This window comes from Lycorma delicatula, chromosome 1 (assembly GCF_047948215.1).
Source record: "Lycorma delicatula isolate Av1 chromosome 1, ASM4794821v1, whole genome shotgun sequence".
In the NCBI taxonomy this organism is placed as follows: domain Eukaryota; kingdom Metazoa; phylum Arthropoda; class Insecta; order Hemiptera; family Fulgoridae; genus Lycorma; species Lycorma delicatula.
In genome coordinates, this window is record NC_134455.1 from 123,303,202 (window position 1) to 123,326,222 (window position 23,021).

The window sequence follows — 23,021 nt, forward strand, 5'->3', positions numbered from 1 at the left end:
ATGTTTTACAAATTTTGTCTGTGATATTAGTTGTAAGTCTTTAAACATAATAGTTTTAAGTTTTATTTCTCTTTTTTTAATTTTTGTTTTTTAATTTAGTTTTAAGTTTTATGTTAGTGTTTTTATTTTTTTTAGCTTTTTTATATTCTTTTAGTGCTTTTGTTATCCGAGAATGGGCCTTTTACACCCATTTCGGACTTTGTTAAATTGTTTTTTTTTTCGTTTTTTACCTGTGATATTAGTTTTAAGTTTTACTTTTATCTGCTAGTTTTAATTACTTTTATTTATTTTTTCCTTAAAAAAAAAAAAAAATTCGGGCGATGATAACGTGCAGATGTTTTTCGCCCATCAAAAAAAATAAAAATAAATAAGGTTCAGTAAATACATGACAAAGAGATAAATATTTGATTATAAGAGCAGTTAATTATAATTGGAGGATAACTGTGTAACAAAGTCATTTAGCTTACATGAATTGTTAAAGCATTGTAAACCCAGAAATTAATAATTGTTAATATTTACCAACAGATGTCATAAAAGTAATCAATAGTGACAACTCTCTTTTAATATTTATTTGTACATCTGTTGTACATTTGTACATTCTTTGTAGAATCTGTTCCCTTTTATTTTCCCATCTAAATAGTGCTATAGCAGAGCTATAGCTCTAGAAAGGAAAGTATTGTAAATCATCCAATTTGGGCATATGCAGTTATCACCGGATATTGATGTTTTGACACCTAAGGAACCCAAAAAACCGGATGAAAATTTTCTTTATGTTAATGTTCATATATACATGTATTTGGTGTTAGCCTCTAACCACCTTCTATCTCCTGAACTACTGAACCAGTTTTGACTAAACTTGATCAAATTACTCTTATATATGGAACATTGATGCCATTAAATTTTCAACTTAAAGGTCAAGGGGATGATGCTGTAGAGCAAGGACACCCTTATTATCTCAAGATTTCACCTTATTAAGGTCATATTTTTCTTAGTCATGTTTGTTAACAATGTTTGCAAAAACTTATGCAAAATTGTACCTTCACTCCAAAAAATGCTGTTGTAGTCATCTGCTAAATTGTGACATCACAGGTGAGCAGTAGAATTAAATAAATCAATAAAATCGTTCATTCCAGTACCGATTGCCCGGTAGACTCGGTACCTGATGTGTTAAGCCTCACAGCTACACCAATCTGCTAACCGTACAAGCAAAATCTGTTCTATATAAGTTGTGAAATTACATTAGTTTAGTTAGTGCCAATCGTTCGTCCTAGTATCACCACACCTGCACAAATTAAATATGGTATGCATGCCTGCTTTAGTTAGAATCATTGAATTAAATAAATGAAAAAATATTATATTTAAATAAAATGATAAATATTTTACATTAAGTTGATTTGTATATGTGTTTAAGTCATGCATCACAAACAACCCACAGATGTTACCGGAACGCAGACTTAACCGAATGATGGGAAAGTCCTACAACTGTGTTGTCAGCCTTTTTACTAATTTAAACTGCTGTCATTCTTTTTCAGGCACAAACAAGTTTCACTTTTATTTGCTGAATACCTTATGATAAAACATGCATATGAAGAAGCTGCACTTATGTTTACTCGTTGTGAAAAACTCAATAGAGCTCTAGATGCTTATGTAGATGCTGGTTTGTGGAGGAATGCTGTAGTAATTGCAAATAAAACAGGATATAGGTTTGTGTATTTCATACCATGTTTTAGACATTACAATCTAGTACACTTTTATATGAAATTACTATGTTAATGTAGGATAAAATTAACTTTTTTGAATGAAAAATTTTGATTGTAAAGTATTTTTCAACTAATTGCCTAAGCTTAAAAAAGATAATTCTTTTTAATTACCATATATTACTAAAATAGGATGTATAAATATGATTGTAATACCATACAAATGTGTGGTAACTATTGTAGTTGCTGTACTTTAATGTAACTAAATTAATGAATACTCACAGAAGCTGTACTTAGGTACACCACTTGTAAATAGTAAACTCAACTTTCCAGTGTTATATCTGTGTAAAAGAAGATAAAATTTTTAATTATTGAAAGTTCAAAGGAATTATCTGTTACTTGTATTGACAGATAATTTCATATCTTTTTTAAAATTAATTTACTTTAAATAAATGTTTAAATACATTTTAAATAACGTATAATTATTCAAACTATTACAGATAAATTATAAAAATAGTGCTTTGAATATTTTTTGTGAGTAGAATCAATTGTATTTAAAACAAGTACTTAGCTATTTATATTCTTATCAGTCCTATCTGGTCTCACAAACACAATTAAATCTGGTTGTGCTGTTGTATGTAATGGCCAGGATCTTACCGTAGAATCTTTTCAATTCCATGTTTTCCTTTATACAGTCCTTTATGATGCCGTTTGATTTTGTTTCTCTTCTAGCCCCCTTTGGATTCCAATAGAAATATCTCTGTCCATAAAATCAGATCACTTTTTTGATATTCATATTTCTCTTATTACCTTCTAGTTTGGGATTCAGACATTTCTTTCCAGTAGTCCTCAAAAACTCTTCATCTTTCACCTTCTCAGTCCATATAATCTAATCTGTTTTTCATTTTCCCAAAATTTGAGTCGTACAAAAGATTACTTTTAAACTTGAGAAAATTTTTTTGGTTTTCTGAAAATATGGTGGTCACTGTATATTACTTTTTAAATTCCACATTATTCTAATACTAGATAGGCCTTAACCCACTTCTTCCCAACATTGCATAAACGCACCAGTATAAAATGATGTAAATAATTTATTTTTGTAATGTGTCACTTTTGATTTGAATTGTGTTATTGATTTTAAAGGATATCTAAATTTTATTGATGTGTCAGTTATTTTATTTTTCTTTGTTTATGTGAGTGTGAATAATGATAAATTCAATGCATTAAGAAAGTGCTTAATTTTATTAACTGGGGTTATTTTATTATTTAAATTTAGTTATTAGTTTCTAGTGTGTAGTTTGTGTTATCATTGAACAGTTAGACCTATCTATTAGCATATCATTTCAGTTTGAATAAAAGTAATTTACTACGAGTTTCAGCAGGAATGTTTTTAGTGCGTGATGAATTCTTATTTTCAAAATATAAATTTGTTACTTGTATATAATCTGACAGGTAAGCCTAATTATTGATTTCTTTGACTAATAGATTCTATGAGTTTTCAAAGAGAATATTATATAACAGCAGAAGAATTGCTTGCAGACTCGATGATGTCAGGGAAGAGGAAGCAGCATGTGGTGTTGATACAGTAGTAATTATACCACCTGATGTTGATGAAAATATGGACAAAGAGAACATTGATGATCAGCAATGGGGGTGATCTTGTTGTTCCTTCAGATATCGCTAATTCTTTTGAAGTCCATCATTCCATTTCTATTGATCCAACTAAACGTAAAATTAAAAAACATAAGTAAAGAAACCAAAAGCATGTCCAAATTGGGAAAATTCTTTACCAACTACACCAAAAATTCCAGGTGATTGTGAAATAAATAAACTTGTAGAAGAAATAAAAACTCAATGTGGTCACTTAACAGTTCTTGAAACTTTCAATTTAAGTTTTGATGATGTGTTCCTGGACAAAATTATTGAGAGTTTTCTGCCTCATATGCTAAGGAAAATAACAACCATAGTTTTTCTTTAACTCATCCAGACTTAAAAAAGTCTTTGGAATTGTTATTCTGACAGGTTACCACTCACTTACCCAAACTAAAATATACTGGAGTAAAGATGCTGATAAAGTTATATCTCTTGTATGTGAAACAATGTCCCAAAATAGATTTAATGAAATTAAAAAGTAAATTTATTTATCAGACAACACAAAACTAGACAAATTTTAAAAACTCCATCCATGTTATAATGCACTGAATGTCAAATTTGCCCAGTTTGGGGTGTTTTATTTTTAAAATTTCAATTGATGAGTAAATGGTCCTTTTTTTTTGGACGTCATTCAGCAAAAATGTTCATGGAGGAAAACTGGTAAGATTCGGTTTCAAAATTTGGTGTATTTCTTCTGTTGATGATTTCTTCTGTCTTCAGTTTTGAGCCATACAGTGGGAAAAAATGGTCAAATAAACGATGGCTATGGGCTAGGAGGAAGAGTTGTTTATAATTTGTTAAAAGTAATTGAAAATCCGGAAAATCATTTTATATTTTTTGTTAATGTTTCGGTACTAATAGTTTAGTAAGTAAACCAACTAAAATGAATTTCCTGGTAGCTGGAACAATAAGACTACATAATATTCCGTTGACATCAGTGTAAAATTTTCTAAAAGCTCCAAAAGGAAGTTATGAATAAGCTTTTGATAAAAATTAAAATACCTTCATAGTTAGGTGGCAGGATAATTCAGTTGTTACTGTAATAACAAATTATGGATCAATAGAACATTTACTAAACTTAAAAAGGTATGACTGAAAAAAGAGAAAAGAAGACTGAAAACCAGCCAAATATTATAAACGATTATAATAAAGGAGTGGGAGGAGTAGATGCTAGATGCTCATGATAATTCGATTACTAATTACAGTATTCGAGTAAGAGGTAAAAAAATGGTGGTGGACCTTATTTGTAAATGGCATTGATACGGCTGCATTAATTGCTTGGAAATTTTATATTTTAGCAACAGGAAATCTAAAAAATTAGTCAGATAGAATTCAAATCACAGTTAGTTTTGTCCTTAGTTCAATCAGCAAAAATTGAAGAACTAGGCAAGAGTGACAGAAATTTACTGTTAGGACACTGCAGTAAGACTAGTTTACCAGATGATGTGCGAAAAGATAAAAATTGACCATATCATAGACCGAAATGAAAATAATACAAGACGAAGGTATAAATTGTGCCATAGTCAGACAGTTTATATTTATATTTGTGAGAAATGTCAATTGTTTTTACATGTGGACTGTTTTGAAAAATTTCATAAGTTAGCTGGACAGAAAATAGTGTGAATTTTGCCTTAATAAATTATTTTATGTAAGAATCAGTCGTAAGTTTTCTGTTTACATAATTTCCAAACGTTGCGTTAACGCAATATCATAACTCGCGGTAAACTCCTAACATTACCGCAAAAGTGCTATTGTAGAGATTGTATGAAAAAATAAGGTGAGTGCCATTTTATTTTACTCAATTCTGTACTTGGGTGGATCAAGTTGAACGTATTTTATATATCCAATATATATATATATGTATGTCAAAGACAAAAGTATAAAATACATATATATGTATGTATATTTAATTTAATTCCTAGAAGAAAAACTGTTTTTTGCAGCAATATTTAAATAGAGAATGACAAAATCATTTCTCATTAATGTTCTGCTCCTATACTGAGCAAAAATATCGTAATTTCTCACAGTTTGTGAGCAAGATTGATGCCTGTGCCTGGAAAAGAGCTTCAGATATGCTACAAATAAGGTTTGTCAAGAGCTGCCATTTTATTATGATTGTTTTTTACCATCCATCCCATTTCCTAGTCTTGGTTCCTTATTCATTTTGATATTCTGTGGGTGTCTTTACCCACAATTTCTGCTACATCTTTACTGAGGATGCTGGGATCAACATCCTCAGCAAGTTAGTGTTATACCTGACTAATAAACCTAATAGTCATAAGTAAAGCCGGCTAGTGCTCATAAGTAAAGCCGGGCCTCTTGAAATAAAAAAAAAAACACACTTACCTCAGTTTAGATAATTAACAAGATTTTAAAACTGAATGTGTTCCAGTGGACCACCTAGTAGTCAGCTCAACAATTCTATTCAGAACTGGATAATCTGGTTTGCTTAGCAGTCATAGCTGAGTGGATAAGTCTTTTCTTTTTTTTTTCATAATATAATAGAAATTCCTTTGTTATGAACAAACAGGAAGATCTCTGGAAAATTTTCAGGTAGGATTACTACTTTAATTGGTCTGTAACAAATCATTATTTTCAATCTCACTTGGCTCCCACGTTCAATTCATTAGGTGGTTGTGATTATTACACCTCAAGGATCCGTGATGTGTTGCAAATTCATCATTATCTAATCATACAGTTTGTAATTAATTAAGGGTCTTAGCAAAGACACTTTTACTTTTAATATTACAACATAAATTTTTATGGCCAATTACTGATGCTTTTCACTCATAGAGGATTTTTCAAATTGAGTGCCAAAAACTGACATATTATGATAGTGAGGTTGATTTTTTTTTCAATAGTTTATGATAGTCCATTATAGAGCCATCTCAACATTATTTACAAATCATAAAAATTGATTATCGAAATATGGAATGGGTTACAGCTTATCATATATTATGCACTTCACAACATTTATGGTGTCCGTAATTGGCCAAACAAAAGCAGAATCCATCATTTAGTTAAAAATTCAAAGATAATTTTTCTCTACTTGATGTTGAAATACTAGTTCACAAAATAATTGCAATGAGTCAAGGGAATAATGCTGCTATAAGTGCAAGTATTCGTGAAAATTGAAATTGATCAATTTCACATAGTTCAAAAGAATTGTGGTGTTCTTCATCAGCAACTTGGTGAATTTTGCATAAAAATCTTAGTCTACACATGCATAAGATTCAACTAACTTAATAATTAAAGCCACGGGACCACTCTTAACATTGACATATAGCTGATTAGACTAGAATAGCTTGAAGTAGATTCAGATTTTTATCATAAAATCATCTTTTCAAATCAGGCTCATTTTTTGCTTGATGCCTTTGTAAACAAGCAAGTTTTCTGAATTTGGTATGATTGCAGTTCATAGATGATTCAACAGCAACCATTATATTTGAAAAATATTACTGTTTGGTCTGGATTATGAGCTAGTGGCATCGTTGGACAATTTTTTTTTTTTTTTAATGAGCAATGAGATATTGTTAGAGTAAATGTTGATGCTATTGAGCTATGATTTTTGATTTTTTGTTTGCAAATTTGAAAAATTTTTATTTGAATGAGGTGTGGTTTCAACGGAATGTTGCCACGTGCCATTCAGCTGCTGAAACAATTCAGTTATAATGTCAAAATTTTGGTAGTTTGATAATTTCACAAAGTGATAATGTCAACTGGCTACCAAGATCGAGTGATTTGACTCCCTAGACTGCAACAAACCATAAACGACTGATGACTTGATAAAACAAATCTTATATTAATCATTTAATCATATATCATTTGCTATGTAAGCAAATATTTGACTCATTATTAGTGGAATTCAAGCTGATTTGTGCAAAAGAGTCACATAAAATTTTTTTCATAGACAGCTATTGTATTAAGCAAAGCCATGAAGGCAATATGAATGATATTTTTTGACATAATGTATTGTTATAATCTTTCAAAATAAATAAAAAATTTGAATGATATTATACATACTTTTTGTTTTATTATAGCATTATTTTTTTGTGCTGAAAATGAAACACCCATGTAACAACATATTTATAGTTATCATCATGATTATTATTAGTAATAATCTTTATAGTGTATTTTAACATAATACTTTGAATTTGCTTTTGCATGAAATTTGTAACCTCTCTTAGTAGAGCTTTCCTGGCAGGTCAAACTGAATTTCAGAAGGTTACTCCTTTCACAAAGTCATATACGATTTTATATTTATATACATATGTGTTAAAATTTTACGTATGCTTTAAATGATTTTTGTCGATTGATATGTAATTTTATTTTTTGTTAATTATTTCATTTAATTTTTTTAGTTCAGAAGAGATTTGTGCACTCTGCTTACATATTCTTCCTATTTTGATGCGTAAGGGATCATGGGGTGAGGCTGCATCATTGTCACAAGAAATATTAAAAGATGAAACTTTAGTAGTTGAATATCTTGTTCAAGGAAAATTATGGGATAAGGCATTTTATTATGCTTCTCTAATGCCAAGTATTCATATGGGTAAGAAAGTTTATTTATCACCTAGGGTAAAATCACTATTAAAAACTTTTTAGCCAATTTTGTCTGTATTATCAAACTTAATAAGTAAAACAGGTGTTCTTTATTATCAAATGTAGCTGATGCAGTGAACCTTTAATATTCACAAATTATCCTTTTATTTTTGAACATATATTTATTTGACAAGATTAGTAGTCTATTAACTTGAAAAAAATTAAATGGAGTAAATCAAAGTAGAGAAGCTAAAATCAGTAGTGTGATGTGTAATAATAGACTTATAAGAACAGAATTTCTTTTGGAAAGGGTAAACAATAATAAGTGATGTATGATATTTCTTTGCGTATGCATACTCTCCACTTAAAAAGGTTACACGTTCCCATGTTCATTTTTACAACTAATTGAAACAATTTAAAATAATAAAATAAACTATACATTTATAAATATACGTAACATCTTCTCTTGAAGGGTAATGTAAAGATAAATCTTTAAAGGAAAATGTAAAGATAAAGTGGCACTTATACATATCCATGATAAATAAATCAAAATCTGTAGAAACTGCTCTTCATCAGTTGATGAATAGTACTTGAGGCAAATGGTTGTCTTTACGCTGTGTCTTATCTTGTAGTGATAATTTTAAGCTGCATAAACTTGCTCTAAATTTAATTCTTTAGTAGTCGAGTTTGTGACTGTCGTGGTGGACACACGTGTTGTAATCGCTCTGCGTTTTATACAGTTTTTATTGTTTTTTTTTATATTTTAACGATTACAGACATTGGTTATTGTTGGATAGAATTTATTGGACACGGACCCAAAATTTGATGGTAATCGGATACAGAAAACTCTTTGTATTATGATTTTTCTGAGATAGAACATTTTTGGTTATATTGATACTTGAAGCTAAGTTTTTGATCTAAAGTTGATTGACACAGAACTTCTAGACCTACTCCCGCATAGGTGGCTGTCAGTGACATTGAATAGAGTAAGACAGTTCAAGATACTTGCCGAAGATGGTGGCAACACATGTCATTTTATTGACTTTGTCAGCAAGCAGAGGGCAGATGATGTTAACTCAAGAGCGCCAAAATTTAAGTCAAGCAATGTCGCTCGAGATGTTTCCTCCCTCATGTGAAAAGATGCAGAGTCAGCTCAGCGCAATAAGTTTAGGATTTACTACAATACTGAGGGTGGCGACCGTGAGATATCGGTTACTATTCTGAGGTCATTAAGGCGTTTTTTGGCAAGGTCAGCATCACCAGTGTTTGTATTGCCTGGTGGACCGGTTGTTATGGTGTTGAGAAAGATGGTAGTGTATTTGTTCAAGAACAGCGATGAACCAGCGGAGGTTGTGATTCCTGGGTTGACAGAAACATCTGGCCAATCAAGGTCGAGATTGGCCTCTGCTCAAAGGTTGACTCCTCCAGTCAACGACAGCGGAGTAGTTGTGGTTCGAGCACAGGGCAAGTCCTATGTGGAATTATTAAAGACCATGAAATCATCCGCAATTAAAGAAGAGACTGGAGAGGTCCTTTCCTTAAGGAAAGGAAGGAATGACAAACTCCAGGTAAGAATTAAGGGCTCGCAGAATGCGGAGCAGTTCACTGCAGCCCTCCGAGATAAAGTGACGGAGCTGCAAGAAATTATGCCTATCAGAGGGGATAGGAGAGCGGTTGTTCACGTCAGAGATGTAGATGTGAACACTACCAAGCATGAGATATCTGAGGCTATTGCCAACATTGTCGGTGAGCATAAAGACTGTCAACTAACATCAATTAGGAGAGTGTATGGCAACACACAAAGCATAACTGTTATTATGTCACACAGGGTGGCCTGTAAACTTATAGAGAAAAGGATAAAAATTGGTTTGGTTTCACTGTCGAGCTTATATCAGGGAAGAAAGTTATCGCTGTTACAGGTGCTGGGGCTCCGGGCACAGGAGTGCTGAGTGCCGGGGTCCCAACAGGACCGATTTGTATTACAACTATGGCGGCAAAAGCCACCAGATTAGGGAATGCCATGAAGGAAAGAGATGTCTTGACTACAATAGTATAGATCACCATGATTTGCGAGGCTCATGGAGGCATGATTTGCGGCTCAAATAAAAATGATTAAATTGGTTCTATCTAATGCAGATCATAGTATTCTCTCCCACGATTTAGTGGGGGAAATGGCGAGGGTCTTGGCACAGACATCCTCGTAACAACAGAGCCTAACAGATTTACAGCGACCACAAGCATTTGGTGTTCAGATACGATGGGGTATGTCGCCATCCAGAATCTCGGCGGCAGGTGGGGCTGGTAGTTGTTTAATAGAGGAGATGGTGTGATAGCAGTATAGTTACCAGAAGCTTTGTTGTTTGGGACCTACGTCAGCCCAAACTGCAAATTTCACGAGTTCGAGGCGTTTATCAGGAAACTACAAGATGTCAGCCAGATTCCCCAAGAAGACAATCTTGATGGGCGACTTGAATTGTAAAACTGTAGTCGCTGGCAGTTCTTATACAAATAGAAGAGGTGAAGTCCTTTTGGAGGTTATGATGATGAATGGTCTTTATTGTCTAAATGACCAAACACCGACTTATGAAGCAAGAAAACATACTTCAGTCCTGGACTTGACCATTTTGAATGTTAGGTGGGATCACACCAGATGTAGTTGGTAGGTTATTCAGGATGAGACAGCAAGCAATCATTTTGCCTCGCTTCTTGAAATCAAAGAACCACAGCTTTGGATGGTTGCCTTGAAGTTGATGTAGAAACAGTGGCAACAGTGATCTTAAACGTGGCAAGACAAATCAGTAACGGTAGGAGATTATCACTGGAGATCCTCCAGAATCTGATAGTTCATGGGATCTTGCAAATCCGACAGTATAATAACAGATTTCACCCAGTATACTGTTGGACAGAACGAATTGCGTAGATGAGGCTGGAACTTCAGCGTTTATGACTGCAAAATCAGTAGTTAAGAATAGCTGGAGGGGCCAATTACAAAGAAGCCCCTCCTGGGGATTGGAGGCAGGCAAATAGAGAAAAGATCCAACCATGGAGGGGGGAAAACTGTGTCAGTGGGTGGAGAGGCCCCCTTAGAGTTTAAGGATTAATATATAATATTAAACAAGTATAATTCTATATGGCTGTGCATATATTATTTATGTTATAAAGTATATGTATTTTATTTTAGGTTTGTGAGAATTTCTACTAAGTTACAATGCAATTTTCTAAGAAATATGTACTTTGTAAAAGATAAGAATAAAACTATTATTATTATTATATAAATAAAACATCTTCAGAAAACCTTACCAGTACAAGGTTACTTAATTTTTTATTTTTTTTTTATTTATCACAGTAAGTTAAATATGAGTGGGCTATTAATGCAACCATAATCTTCCTTCACATCCAGCATATGGTAGAAAATTTAACTTAAATGCATGTTTTCTACACTCTATAGCTGGGACAAACATTATTTGAAGTTGTTGAACAGTCATAAGATTGAGTTATAAATTCAACTTTATGATTGGTTTAATGATTAAAGTTGAATTTATAATACTCTGTACTAGGGAAAAAAGTATATATTGGAATGAAAAATTGGGAATGACACTCAAATAAACTGATATTGTAAGTAAATCTATCACCCATTTAGAAAGATTTTTCCTTCACTTGATCTGGTTATTGCCAGTACAGTTCTCAGTGATGTATTGATCCTTCTAACTACTGGCTAGAAGATAAGTATTCTAGTTTTCACTTTGCTGAGTTTTATCTTAAATTTAAGTTTTATGTATCACCATATATTGATGTTTCTTTAACTCTTTTGTTTATTTTTTAAACCTTCCTTTTTGATTTCTGGTTAATTTTCAAATATTGATTGGTTATTCAAAAATGGATTACTGCTTAGGCAGTCTAGATCAGAAATATGATTGGTACAAATTATTTACCAATTACAAAAAATTCTGCTTTATGAAGAAATAAATTAATACTTTCCCAAGACAAAAAATCATGCAAGTCAAGAAATATGCAATTGACCACAGTCACAAACTAAAACAAAACTTTTAGTAAATATAGCCACAAAATTGTAACAATAGTGATACTGCCAACCTATCAAAAATGCACTTGTAGATATTGAACAGCTAAAAAAGGAATGAAGTTTCTCTTTGATTTGTAAATAAAGAACAAAATACATTTATATTTCACCAGTGATTATGTTACAATTAAAGTTTCTTTTAATAAAGAGAAGGAGATACTAGAAACGAATAAACCCATGCATGCCATTACTGTAAATTGTCACGAACCAAGTGAACTTCTGTATAACATGGGAAAGTTTTTCTCTTTGCAATTAAAGTACCTGAATATATAAGTCCATCTTTATATTTAAATCCTTTTAGCTAATTTAAATTTATGATTTTCAGAATCTGCCGTAATGCCATTTGTTAAGGAAGAAGCTACATCTATTTTAGATTTCTTAAAAGAAAATCTTGAAAAAATAAAAAAATATATAACAAGATTAACTGAGCTTCGTTTACAGAAAGCAAAAAAAAAAGAGCAACCAGTGTCTGATATCGGTTAGTATCAATTAGCTTTTTTTATGCATGACTTTATTACATTAATTTTACAAATTTTGTAATTCCAAAATTCAACGGAATGAACTATTTTTACAATTAGCACTGTCATGGCTGAAAGGAGCTGTATAATGAGTGTAATACACCCAGGCCTCATTGTGATTGCAGATGTTTAAAATGGCCACGTCTTTTGAATTTTACCTAGTGTGAAGTGTGTTTATGTATCCGATTCCTATGTTTAAAAGGGGTAACATCTGTTAAAATTTAATACCATCTTACTAATTCTATACCATCTTTTTCCTACTTATGGAAAAAGATGGTATTGAATTTTTTTTTATGTTCATCATCGGTAGAAAAATTTAGAACCTCAACCTGAAAAAAAAAATGTCTTGCCAAGAACTGGCTTTGTAAGAAAAATATTAATACTTTTTTTATAAATGAGAAGCAAAGATGCTATAACCTCTCCACAGAAGATTGTCTTTTTATTGTGTGATAAAAACAGGAAGAAATCAATTACATAAGAAACCTTGTACAATAACTTCCAACTACACATTGTCTTATCTCATAAAAGTAAATATTTGTTTGGGAGGTTTGGGCCATCTTTTGCATAGCTCAGATATTTTATTAAGAGTTGAAATTTTTGACAGAGTAAAAAAAATATCTACCTGGAGAAAATTGTCATGTCATCAATGAAGTTAGGTCAGAGGTAACATAACAAGATCAAGATACTAGTTGTAAGGCATAACCAAATTTGTAATTTTTTTCAGTTGAATTCCTGTCATTAAAGAACACTTCTACTTGAGACATTCAGCATCAGTTATAAGTCTAGAAAATGTCATTTAGATTTCTCTATTTATACTATTGCAACGTTTTTCTTTCATTTTCATTTCTAGCAAAATGTTTGTTTTTGTTTAAACTCATTATTCCATTTATTTTCTTAGTCATTTTTATAATAGCTGTTTATAAACACTCAAAGACAAATAATTCATTGAGTAATGATTAGTGTTAAAAAATTCATTCTGACAATTTTTTTATGAGTACACGCTCTTCACAAAGAAATCATCATTTTTATTATTTGTAGTCTAATTACAGAAAAGTCCCTTACTTTTACTGCTGCCTCCAAATGTTAAGGAATTTGATTTTATCTACATTGCTACTCTTTTGTAAGTCTTATTTTGACTTATTTGAGATAAAAATTGATGTGTTTTATTCAATTAAATGAATTAATAACTGCATACCCACTGAACCAATCTGGTTACAGTGAGGCATGTTATAAGAAAAGATAACAAAAAACAGCTAAATAAATAAAAATAAAACCAGAAATATAAAAAAATGATTAAAAATACAACAAAAATAATATATATATAAAAAGGGAAAGGTTAAATTTTGTAAAGTTCTGTAATGTTCATTTTATTAATGTTTTATCGAACATTCAATTGTGTTCATTTAATCTCTCTCTTTCTGTATACATATATACTGAAATCTAGCAACAGCGAAATATTGTCGGGTCTGCTAGTTTAAAGTAAATTAGAACAAATATTCATTCTATCAAGAATGAAAAAGTATACAATAACAATTTATCATATCTTATCTTTGTATACCGGCTTAAATAATTTTAATAAGAATCTCACCATCAAATTCTGTTGGCATATTTAAACATGAATTCAGCCTTATAAATCTGCAAACAGAATTTGATGGAAACATTCTTATAACATAAATACAGCTTTTGTTTTTTCCACACTTCCGATAATTTTATTTAATCCAACCAAACCTGTCCACAGTGTATTATATATCACATTATAATGTTTGTGTAAGTTTTAATAAATCGGTATTATAAGCTACATTGGGAGGGGGGCAGTAATGGAAATGAGGTTATAAGGTGGTGAGGAGGATAACAGAAAAGAACCAAAATAATACCGCTCATGAAGCAAATTATAAAACATCAAACTCATCAGCTTATATCAGTCTATAGTTGTGGTATATTTTCTGTTACTTACTAAAGGTTTGAAAGATCCCCTTCATTCCCAAAAAAGAAAAAAATTGATTTAAACAATAAGAGGAATGAATCACTTAAATTATATTAATTTCCAGTACATATACAGACTATTTATGTATCATTTATTATATATGATCAAGACCCAGTCTTTGAAGAAGTCCAATGATCAGTTGCATATAAATACTAATCATTTTTGTATTCTATAATCGCAGATCTTTTGCCCTGGATTTAATATCGTACTATATTTTTAATTTACAAGTGAAATGTTAACAATTTTCCTCACACTTTTGACAATAAAATTATATTATAAATATAGCATATAAAATTACAAATGCTCTAATTTCTATACCCTGGCATATTTAAGTCAAGATTGTGGGATAAAAAATATAAAACTGAAAATACATGGTCATCATAAAGAAGGTAAACCATGAATTCAATAAAAAACTATTTTTATGTATATTGTTTTATTCTCAAATTCTTCATCTCGAATAGTTTTATTGTATAACACTGATATACAAATTGTTGTCCCAGAAGAAGTAGAAGTGATTTCTTTATGTATTTTCCTCTTGAAATCAAAAATGTTTTCAAGTTACACCCTGTTTTCACTGTAATATACATTATGGAAATTATGTTATGGTATTTTGCATTTATAATATATAAATGAATAAAAAAATTGTATTGATTAAGCATTTAAAAATGATAGTATACTATGAAAGAAGGTCTCAATGACGACATAGACAATACAATTTGTCATAACTACTGGATGATGCAATTCCAAAATGAGTCAGAAGATGTCTTTCTTACAGAGTTAGTCATCATTGTTTGTCAAAGTGATGTTACAAGCAACATCTGTTTTGATTATAATATCTTGTTACTGTTCAAGCCATAGCCAGTTTGTGTTCATTGTTCACTCTGTTAGCATCTGTATATCTTTCGTGTGTATGTGTTGATATAATATAGTTCAGTGTAAACGTTTCTCAGTTATGACGTATTCTAAATTTACATTTCATCTTTTGATTCCAAGGCATGTAGTGAATATTTTTTGTTGTGTGATTTTGCAAAATGCCTAGAAATTATGTACTTCTCCTTGATAGCTTTTGCTACATTTGTGGTGAGGTAGCATTTAAATTTCAGAAACGTAGTTTTACTCCTCTCATCAAAAAATGTTATAAGCTTTATTTTGGCTGCAAAGTTGGTGACCAAGACAAACATTGGGCCCATCACATTTGTTGTGCCTACTTGTGTCAGACTTTACAAGCTGGTCAAAGGGTTCTCAGCACATGAACTTAACTGTTCCAATGATTTGGCGAGAACCAAAAGATTATGCCACCGATTATTAATTTGTCTCACTAATATTGTAGGCATTAGTTCAAAATCAAAGCCTACTATTTCATACCCTAATTTACCATCTGCCATGAGGCATGTAACTCACAGTGAAGAACCTCCCTGTGCTTAAACCACCAGAAAATATCATACTTAGCGATGATCAACAACACAAAGATTTGGCAGAGTATAATGATGACATTAGGGTTGATCCTAACTATGAAGCTTTGTGTTCGTCTGGTGAACCACATTTAGTTACAAAAGGGGACCTCAGTGACCTTGTACGAGATCCGAATTTATCAAAAAAGGAGGCAGAACTTTTAGGATCATGATTAAAAGGTTGGAACCTCCTACACCACGAAACAAAAGTATGTTTTTAGAAATAGGCTTAATGACTTCAAGAATTTCTTTGTATTTGAGATGGACTTGTTGTTTGTAATAATGTTTTGCCTGTAATGGATTTATTTGGTCATGAGTACAAAACAGTGGAGTAGCATTTGTTTATTGATTACTCTAACACTATTATGAAGGCCATGATTCTTTGCATCGGGATGAGTTTCTTTACATTGGGATCAGTGCCACTAGCTTACACTACAGATCTGTAAGAAACATAAAACTTCTGCTAGATAAAATAAAGTATGAAAAATTTCAGTCGAATATCAGTGGTGACTTAAAAGTAATTCCTCTGTTGGTAGGTTTTCAATTTGGTTTCACCAAAAACTGTTATTTTCTTAATAAGTGAAACAGCAGATACTGAAAAAATCATTACATACGAAAGAGAGACCAAACCAAACAGCATTAACTCCAGGAAAGAATAATGTTGTTAATGCATAATGTTTGTTATGTACAAATTTTTTATGCTTGTAAATGCAAACTTTTTTTTTCACTTTTTATATATTTAAATTTCTTTTATAATTTGTAAGTCAATGCTTGACGAACTATGCATTTATTAGGATTTCTGTTTGCAGATAAGTCTAATTCATTTAATACTGGTTGCCTTCCAGGTAATTTCTGTTTGAAAACATATCTCTTTCTTTAACTGATTGAACCAGCATTGTACATTCTTTTCTTGTGTTGGTTCTTTTTTGTATGTATGTCAAAATGCATGTGGAACTAAAATTAATGATAGGTTTTGGCTTGTCTCCCAACAATCTGCTTTTTCTTGAATAATAAAAACATAGTGAACAAAGAAATATACCCCAGAAATAATACAGAGGCTGATGCAATGGTTAGAATGGTTGTTAAAATTTTTGAATGAAGACTTACAGTACTATAAACATAATTTCTCAAAATGTCCTTAATGCCCTGATCTAATTTCTTAAACCCCTCCATATTCTTTTATGATGACCCTGTACATAAGTTGACTTTTATACCAGGGCTAAAACTGTTATATTTCAATTTTTTCAAGTCAGTTAATTATTAAAATATAAGTAACAGTATTTTGTTAAGTATAATCATTTATAAAAAAAATTTATTCTAAATAATTCTCAAGCAGGTGTAGTGAAACTACACAAAAAAAAAAAAAAAAAAAAAAAAAAAAAAAAAAAAAAAAAAAAACAAACAAATTTAACTTTGGTGGTCTAGAAAAACCATTTTATTAAGCATGACTTTGCCATTGACCTTTAACCTTACTTTACAACCTTCAGTTTCCAGGATGTTACTTCCTGAAATGATGAAGTATTGAGAGAGCATCAGGTTGTAAGGAAATGTAATTTCTACACAACAGTGAATAACAGTCTTTAGTGCTCTACAGGGCTGCTTTATTACAGACAAACATTATATCCTGCAAATATAAACTGGAATTTATTTACATAGCTTTATTGATATTAGATAAAATTACAAACAAATTACCTTTTTTTTTTCTACATAGTGTCCTCCAACAGAAATACTTTTCCTCCACTGGACAGGTAGCTTCCTGATCACCTCATAAAAAAAAAAAAACAAAACAATTGGTCTTCTAAAGCTTCTTTCAACAAAACATGTGGAAATCACACGGTGGCAAGTCTGGACTATAACGTGAGTGTTCAATAAATTTTAGTGAGTTTGTCATGAGTCTAAGCTGCTGAATGCAGTCGTACATTGTCATGGAGAAGGAGAACTTTGCGAATCAATTGCTGGTTTTGTCTGTTGCAATAAGCAGCCCTGACATCATCCAACTACTAGCAGTGGTATACCACATTAATCATCTCTCATTCATACAGAAAGCCAATCAGCATCACACCTTTTGAGTCCCGAAAGACAGTTGCCGGAATTTTTACAGCTGACAAGTGTTTCTTGCCCTTGATTGGTGCCCCTCCCCCACCATTTTCACCACTACACACTTGTTCTCTTGCTTTTCAGGGTGTAATAGGGGTACCATGTTTTATCGTAGGTCACAGTACATTTCAAAAATGCCTCTCCTAATTCCTCAAAGTGATTTAGAAGCCAGTGACATACGTCTTTCCAAACATTTCTCTGTGCTTCAGGTAGAAGACTTGGAACACACGTTCCCGACATTGCTGTATCCAGTAGTCTGATAACATTGTATGCACACTCGCAACACGTGTCTACTTCTGATGCAATTTCAGTTACAATTATGCAGCAGTCGCCCTCCACAAGGTCACCAACGGCCTGAATGTTGTCGTCATTGATGCTGGTCTGCAGACAACGTTTGTGACTGTCATTCTCCATTGCATCACAGCCACTTTGAAATTTTTGGCCCAATCATACACTTGAGTTCTGTCATTCTCCATTGCATCACAGCCACTTTGAAATTTTTGGCCCAATCATACACTTGAGTTTTTTACAGGGTAGCATCTCCGTATTGTCGAGTCAAAATTTCAGAGGATTTGATACCTTCATTGGCGAGAAATCGGATTATAATTCATTGCACAACTGACAATGGTACCTCCTCAGATATTCTGCTACTGATGTGGGAATGTGACCTATGAATATGGCTGGCTAGTTGCTCCCCTCCACACATATCCAACTAACTACCCCAGCGCCCCACCACATTCACTGCTCCTCCTCAGTCCACGTGGTAAAATTTCCAGTTTATATTTGAATAACCCTCGTAGCTTTGGCCAATGGCATCTTATTCTAAATTCACACCTCTTAATTAACAGGGTCCCAAAGATGTAACAGTTGTGAAACCATCAAGTTGTATCTGATTCAGTTTTACCAACTTCTTCAGGATTCATGTTTTAATTATTTACCAGTGTTTTCTACATAAAAAAATAGTGCATTTATTATTATTGTTAGTTAAACTTTACCCTTTTTTATTATTCATATTTAATTTTTATTTTCTTACAGATATCAGTGACATGCAGTCAGATATTAGTAGTGTTAGCAGCAATTCATATAATACTTCCAGAACTGGAAGGTAAGGTTTGGTGAACTACAGATAAACTCAAAAGATAGCTTAAGATTCTTATAATTGAATTAGAATTAAATGTGTTCATGTGCACGTAACCCTTTTTGTTTTCCTTTGTATCATATGTCCACAAAAAAATTACTCATGTCTTTTTAAATATTCTTCCAGAATTTTTTATATATAAAGGAATTTCAGTTTAGGAAAACATATTTTATACCTTTAATTTTGTTATGTTTGAAATTATTATTATTAATAATTGAGCTATATTAATTATTATTGTTTATTAATAGTAAAACATGAAGTTATATACTCAATTTTCTGCTCTTAAAATTTTAATTACTGTCTAGATGGTGGTTAAATGAAACTATTCTGACTGTACGTAAGTGGTGTTGATAACATTAAACTTGAATAAATTACAAGTGTTATAATGACTTTTTTTTATTATTTATTAATTTTTTATCATATATGTCTGACTACAAATGTAAGTAGTAGAGAATTAATAAATTCAACATCATTGTTACAGAATTGATGTGCAAGTTTCAGATAGTCTTTTTGTAGAGTCAAGTTAGTCATTCCTGCTATGTTGACGATTTTTGAATTGCAGTCTGAGGGTAATACCGTTGATCAATTATGTAAACTTTTGTTTTTTTTTTTATTAAAATTAGTTGTATAAAAGGACTAATGAAAGACCCATGCATTTGGGAGATAGCATTTTATGGCATTATGCAAGTCCCCTGCAAGGTACCTACAAGGTACTTTTTATTACCTATTAAACTATATGACCCAGCATGTTCCCGCTTGACTTTTATGTTATGTAGTCTTACATCAGAAATTTAAATTGCTGAGGGACTTACGGCATGTCCTAGGAAATGATAAGAATGTACTAGACCAGGTATTGTTACTTCTAAGAAGAATTAATTTGCTTAATAAAAGTTAACCCATCATAAATTTTGATATTATTTTGTTATTCGTGTTACATCTATTATCTTAATTGTTGCATTCTTTTACTATTTCAATTTTTTTCTTATTAAAACTAAGATAATACTTAGTTTTCATCATAATTTTAACTCTATTTTACTAATATTTTAATATCCAAGAAAGAACCTCTTGTTATTATTTTGACCCAGGCAATGAAAACACAAAAGCATCTTTCTCCCCCCCAAAAAAAAAAATATATATATATATAGCAAATAACAAGTAATGTCTAAATTAAAATTAAATCATTAGTGAAAATAAATGATTTTTATAGAAAAAATTAAGTTATTAAATATTGAAAGTTTCTTGGGTGAAGATTTTTTTTTTTAATTAGATTTTAACTTTGCTTATAATTCATTTCTGTTTTTTTTTTTGTTTTGTTTTTTAGTACTCAGTCTAGTAAAAATACTAGAAAAATGCAGAAGAAAATGTGGAGCTTAAAGGAAGGAAATCCTAGAGAAGAATTTGCTCTTTTATCAGTTATATCACAACTTGTAAAAGATCTGGAAAAAATGACTGGTAAGCTACATTTACATTTATTTGTTTTAATGCCCATTTTTATTTTTTATTTGCCCTTGAGCAGTGACATTTATAAGAAATAGTCTGATTTCATAATTTTATACTTATCTGATTGAGATTGTGTTTATAAAGATTATTGTCTTCTGAATCAGCTTGTTCCGTTTTTAATTTTTTAAAGCCTCCTCCCAGTGACTTTTCTAATTGTAGGTTTAAACTTTAATTTAATCTTCTTCATCTTCCCAGAAGATGAAGGGATCAGAAAGGAATTTTTCAATGAATTTTAATTAATTCTATAAAAAAGTTATTTTTAACAGAAGACCAACTAATGTTTTTTTCTATTTGTTTTACTACAAGTTGTAAAATAATTTGCTAATATTTCTATAACTTTGGCCCTATATACAATGACTTGCATTAAAATTGCAATAGAATACCCCTATTATCCAGACCTGCATTTTCTAGATTAGTGCATAACAAAAAAAATAAAGTTAATTTTTTTTTTGGCAATGATGGATTCTATTATATCTTATTCTGATGTTTCATGAATTATTAGTAAGACTTGCCTTTTTTGACTAGCATTAATTTTTAAGTATTAGTAGTTGTTCACTGTTAATAAACATTTGTTGGGAAAAGTCAGATGTTAAAACTGAAAGAAAGTTGTTACTAAAGAGAAGAAAATTTAAAGTACTAAAACAACATGTGCATAAGAAGAGTCAGCTGAAAAATTTAGAGTGGGACAAATTTTTTTTTTGTAACTGAAAAAGGGATAGAACTGAACTTAAAAATTGTTGCAGAATAAAGTTTTTCACCTGAAATACAAACAAGAAAAACAGTTATAACAGGTGTTTACGTAAAAATCAGTTATTTATGTAAAAAAAGTAAAAGGGTATTCCAGTTTTCTCCCGTTGCATCAAGTAATTTTATGAAAAATTAGAAGAAAATGACTAGTATCTAAATTAATCATAGTTAGAAAAGTAATTTTAAAAAAGTAAAAAGTAAACTCGCGTTAATCCAGACTCTCACTGATCTGAATCGATTTAAAAATATATATAGTATTAAAGATTTCAGATCCACAAATGCCTTGATAAAAAAAAAAATGTAAATGCAGTAATAATAAATTTATGTAGACAGTAGGCCGTGTAGCTGACAATAAGGTGAATAATGACTTGTGTTCTTGATTATACATAATTTAATGACTAATACAGTAGTACAGTAAGTTACAGAATTCTGTATTGATGGAAGTGAGTTACCATTTACCATAATAAACATTTCACAGTTATCTACTCGTTTACTGTTTTCAACACATAATTTTAGACTTCAGTCAAATTTGATTGTTAATCATTTCAATTCCAGTTGTAATAACTGACCTTTAAGTTATACGATACTTTAAATCTGTACTGTACTTGAATTTTCTTTTTTATTTTTTTCTTCTTTTGTTTAATTACTGTATAGTGTTTGTTCATTTATATGTGCATGTTCATGCAAGCATGTTTTATGTTTTGCAACTGATAATGGTGACAAAAAAAAAGCCTAACAGTTTGTATGCAAGAAAAAATTAATGCACTTCAACCGTTAGACAAAGGAGGTAGCTTAAAAAAGATAGTCAACAGTTTAGGAATTGTAAAGCAAACTGTTTACAACTCGAAAAAACAGAGAAGCCATTGAAAACTTTTGTTAAAAAATGGTCACTAAAGATATTTTGGGAAATAGAGCAACAATAAAGAGATCCAAACATGACCATTTGGACAAACCTTTATGTATGTGGTTTTCTCAATAACGCAACCATAGGGTTCCAATTACTGGGCCGATTCTACAGTCAAAAGCTCTAAGTCTCAGTAAAACATTAAGAGGTGAATCGTCACTTACTGTAAGTCATGGTTGGTTAGCAAGGTGGATAAAATGATACAAATATCCCTATTAAAAGTCTGTGTTGAAGTCTTTATAATGACAGTTTAGCTAGTGACAGTTTAAAAAAATTTTAAGTTTATTGCTGAAGAAACTTCAGCTGCTGAGCAAATATTTAACATGGACAAGACTAGTTTATCTTTTAGAATGTTTCTAACAAAAACAATGGGCTCAAAACCTGAACCTTTCAGGTTTTGAAAAAAAAAGGCCGTAAATCTAGTAGAGAGTGACATTTCTGCTCTGCAATAACATTAGATGCATCGAGAAGATTAAAGTTCTCATTACTGCTTATAGGGAAGTCTGCTAGACCACACACACTAAAAAATATTAACATAGATGCTCTTCCAGCTAAGAACAGTACCAAAAATTAGCTTGGATGAGTTCAGATGTTTTTAAAAAATTGCATTTGACCAAATTGAACTGATTACAATACTTTCCTTTCAAAAATTATAGCTCTGCTACAGCACTAGATGGGAAAGTAATTTGGTTTCATAACAATTTTATATTTG

The 23,021-nt window shown here is 31.1% G+C and overlaps 1 protein-coding gene across 1 annotated transcript in view; it reads left to right on the forward strand.

Moving 5' to 3' along the window:
* Nucleotides 1-23,021, forward strand: part of LOC142321818 (elongator complex protein 1-like) — a 101,319-nt gene that overhangs the window by 69,442 nt on the left and 8,856 nt on the right. The window contains exons 11-15 of the mRNA XM_075360245.1: nt 1,533-1,703; nt 7,712-7,902; nt 12,296-12,448; nt 19,056-19,125; nt 20,480-20,610. Of these exons, the coding sequence (XP_075216360.1) occupies nt 1,533-1,703; nt 7,712-7,902; nt 12,296-12,448; nt 19,056-19,125; nt 20,480-20,610 (716 nt within the window). The remainder of the gene's footprint in view (nt 1-1,532; nt 1,704-7,711; nt 7,903-12,295; nt 12,449-19,055; nt 19,126-20,479; nt 20,611-23,021) is intronic.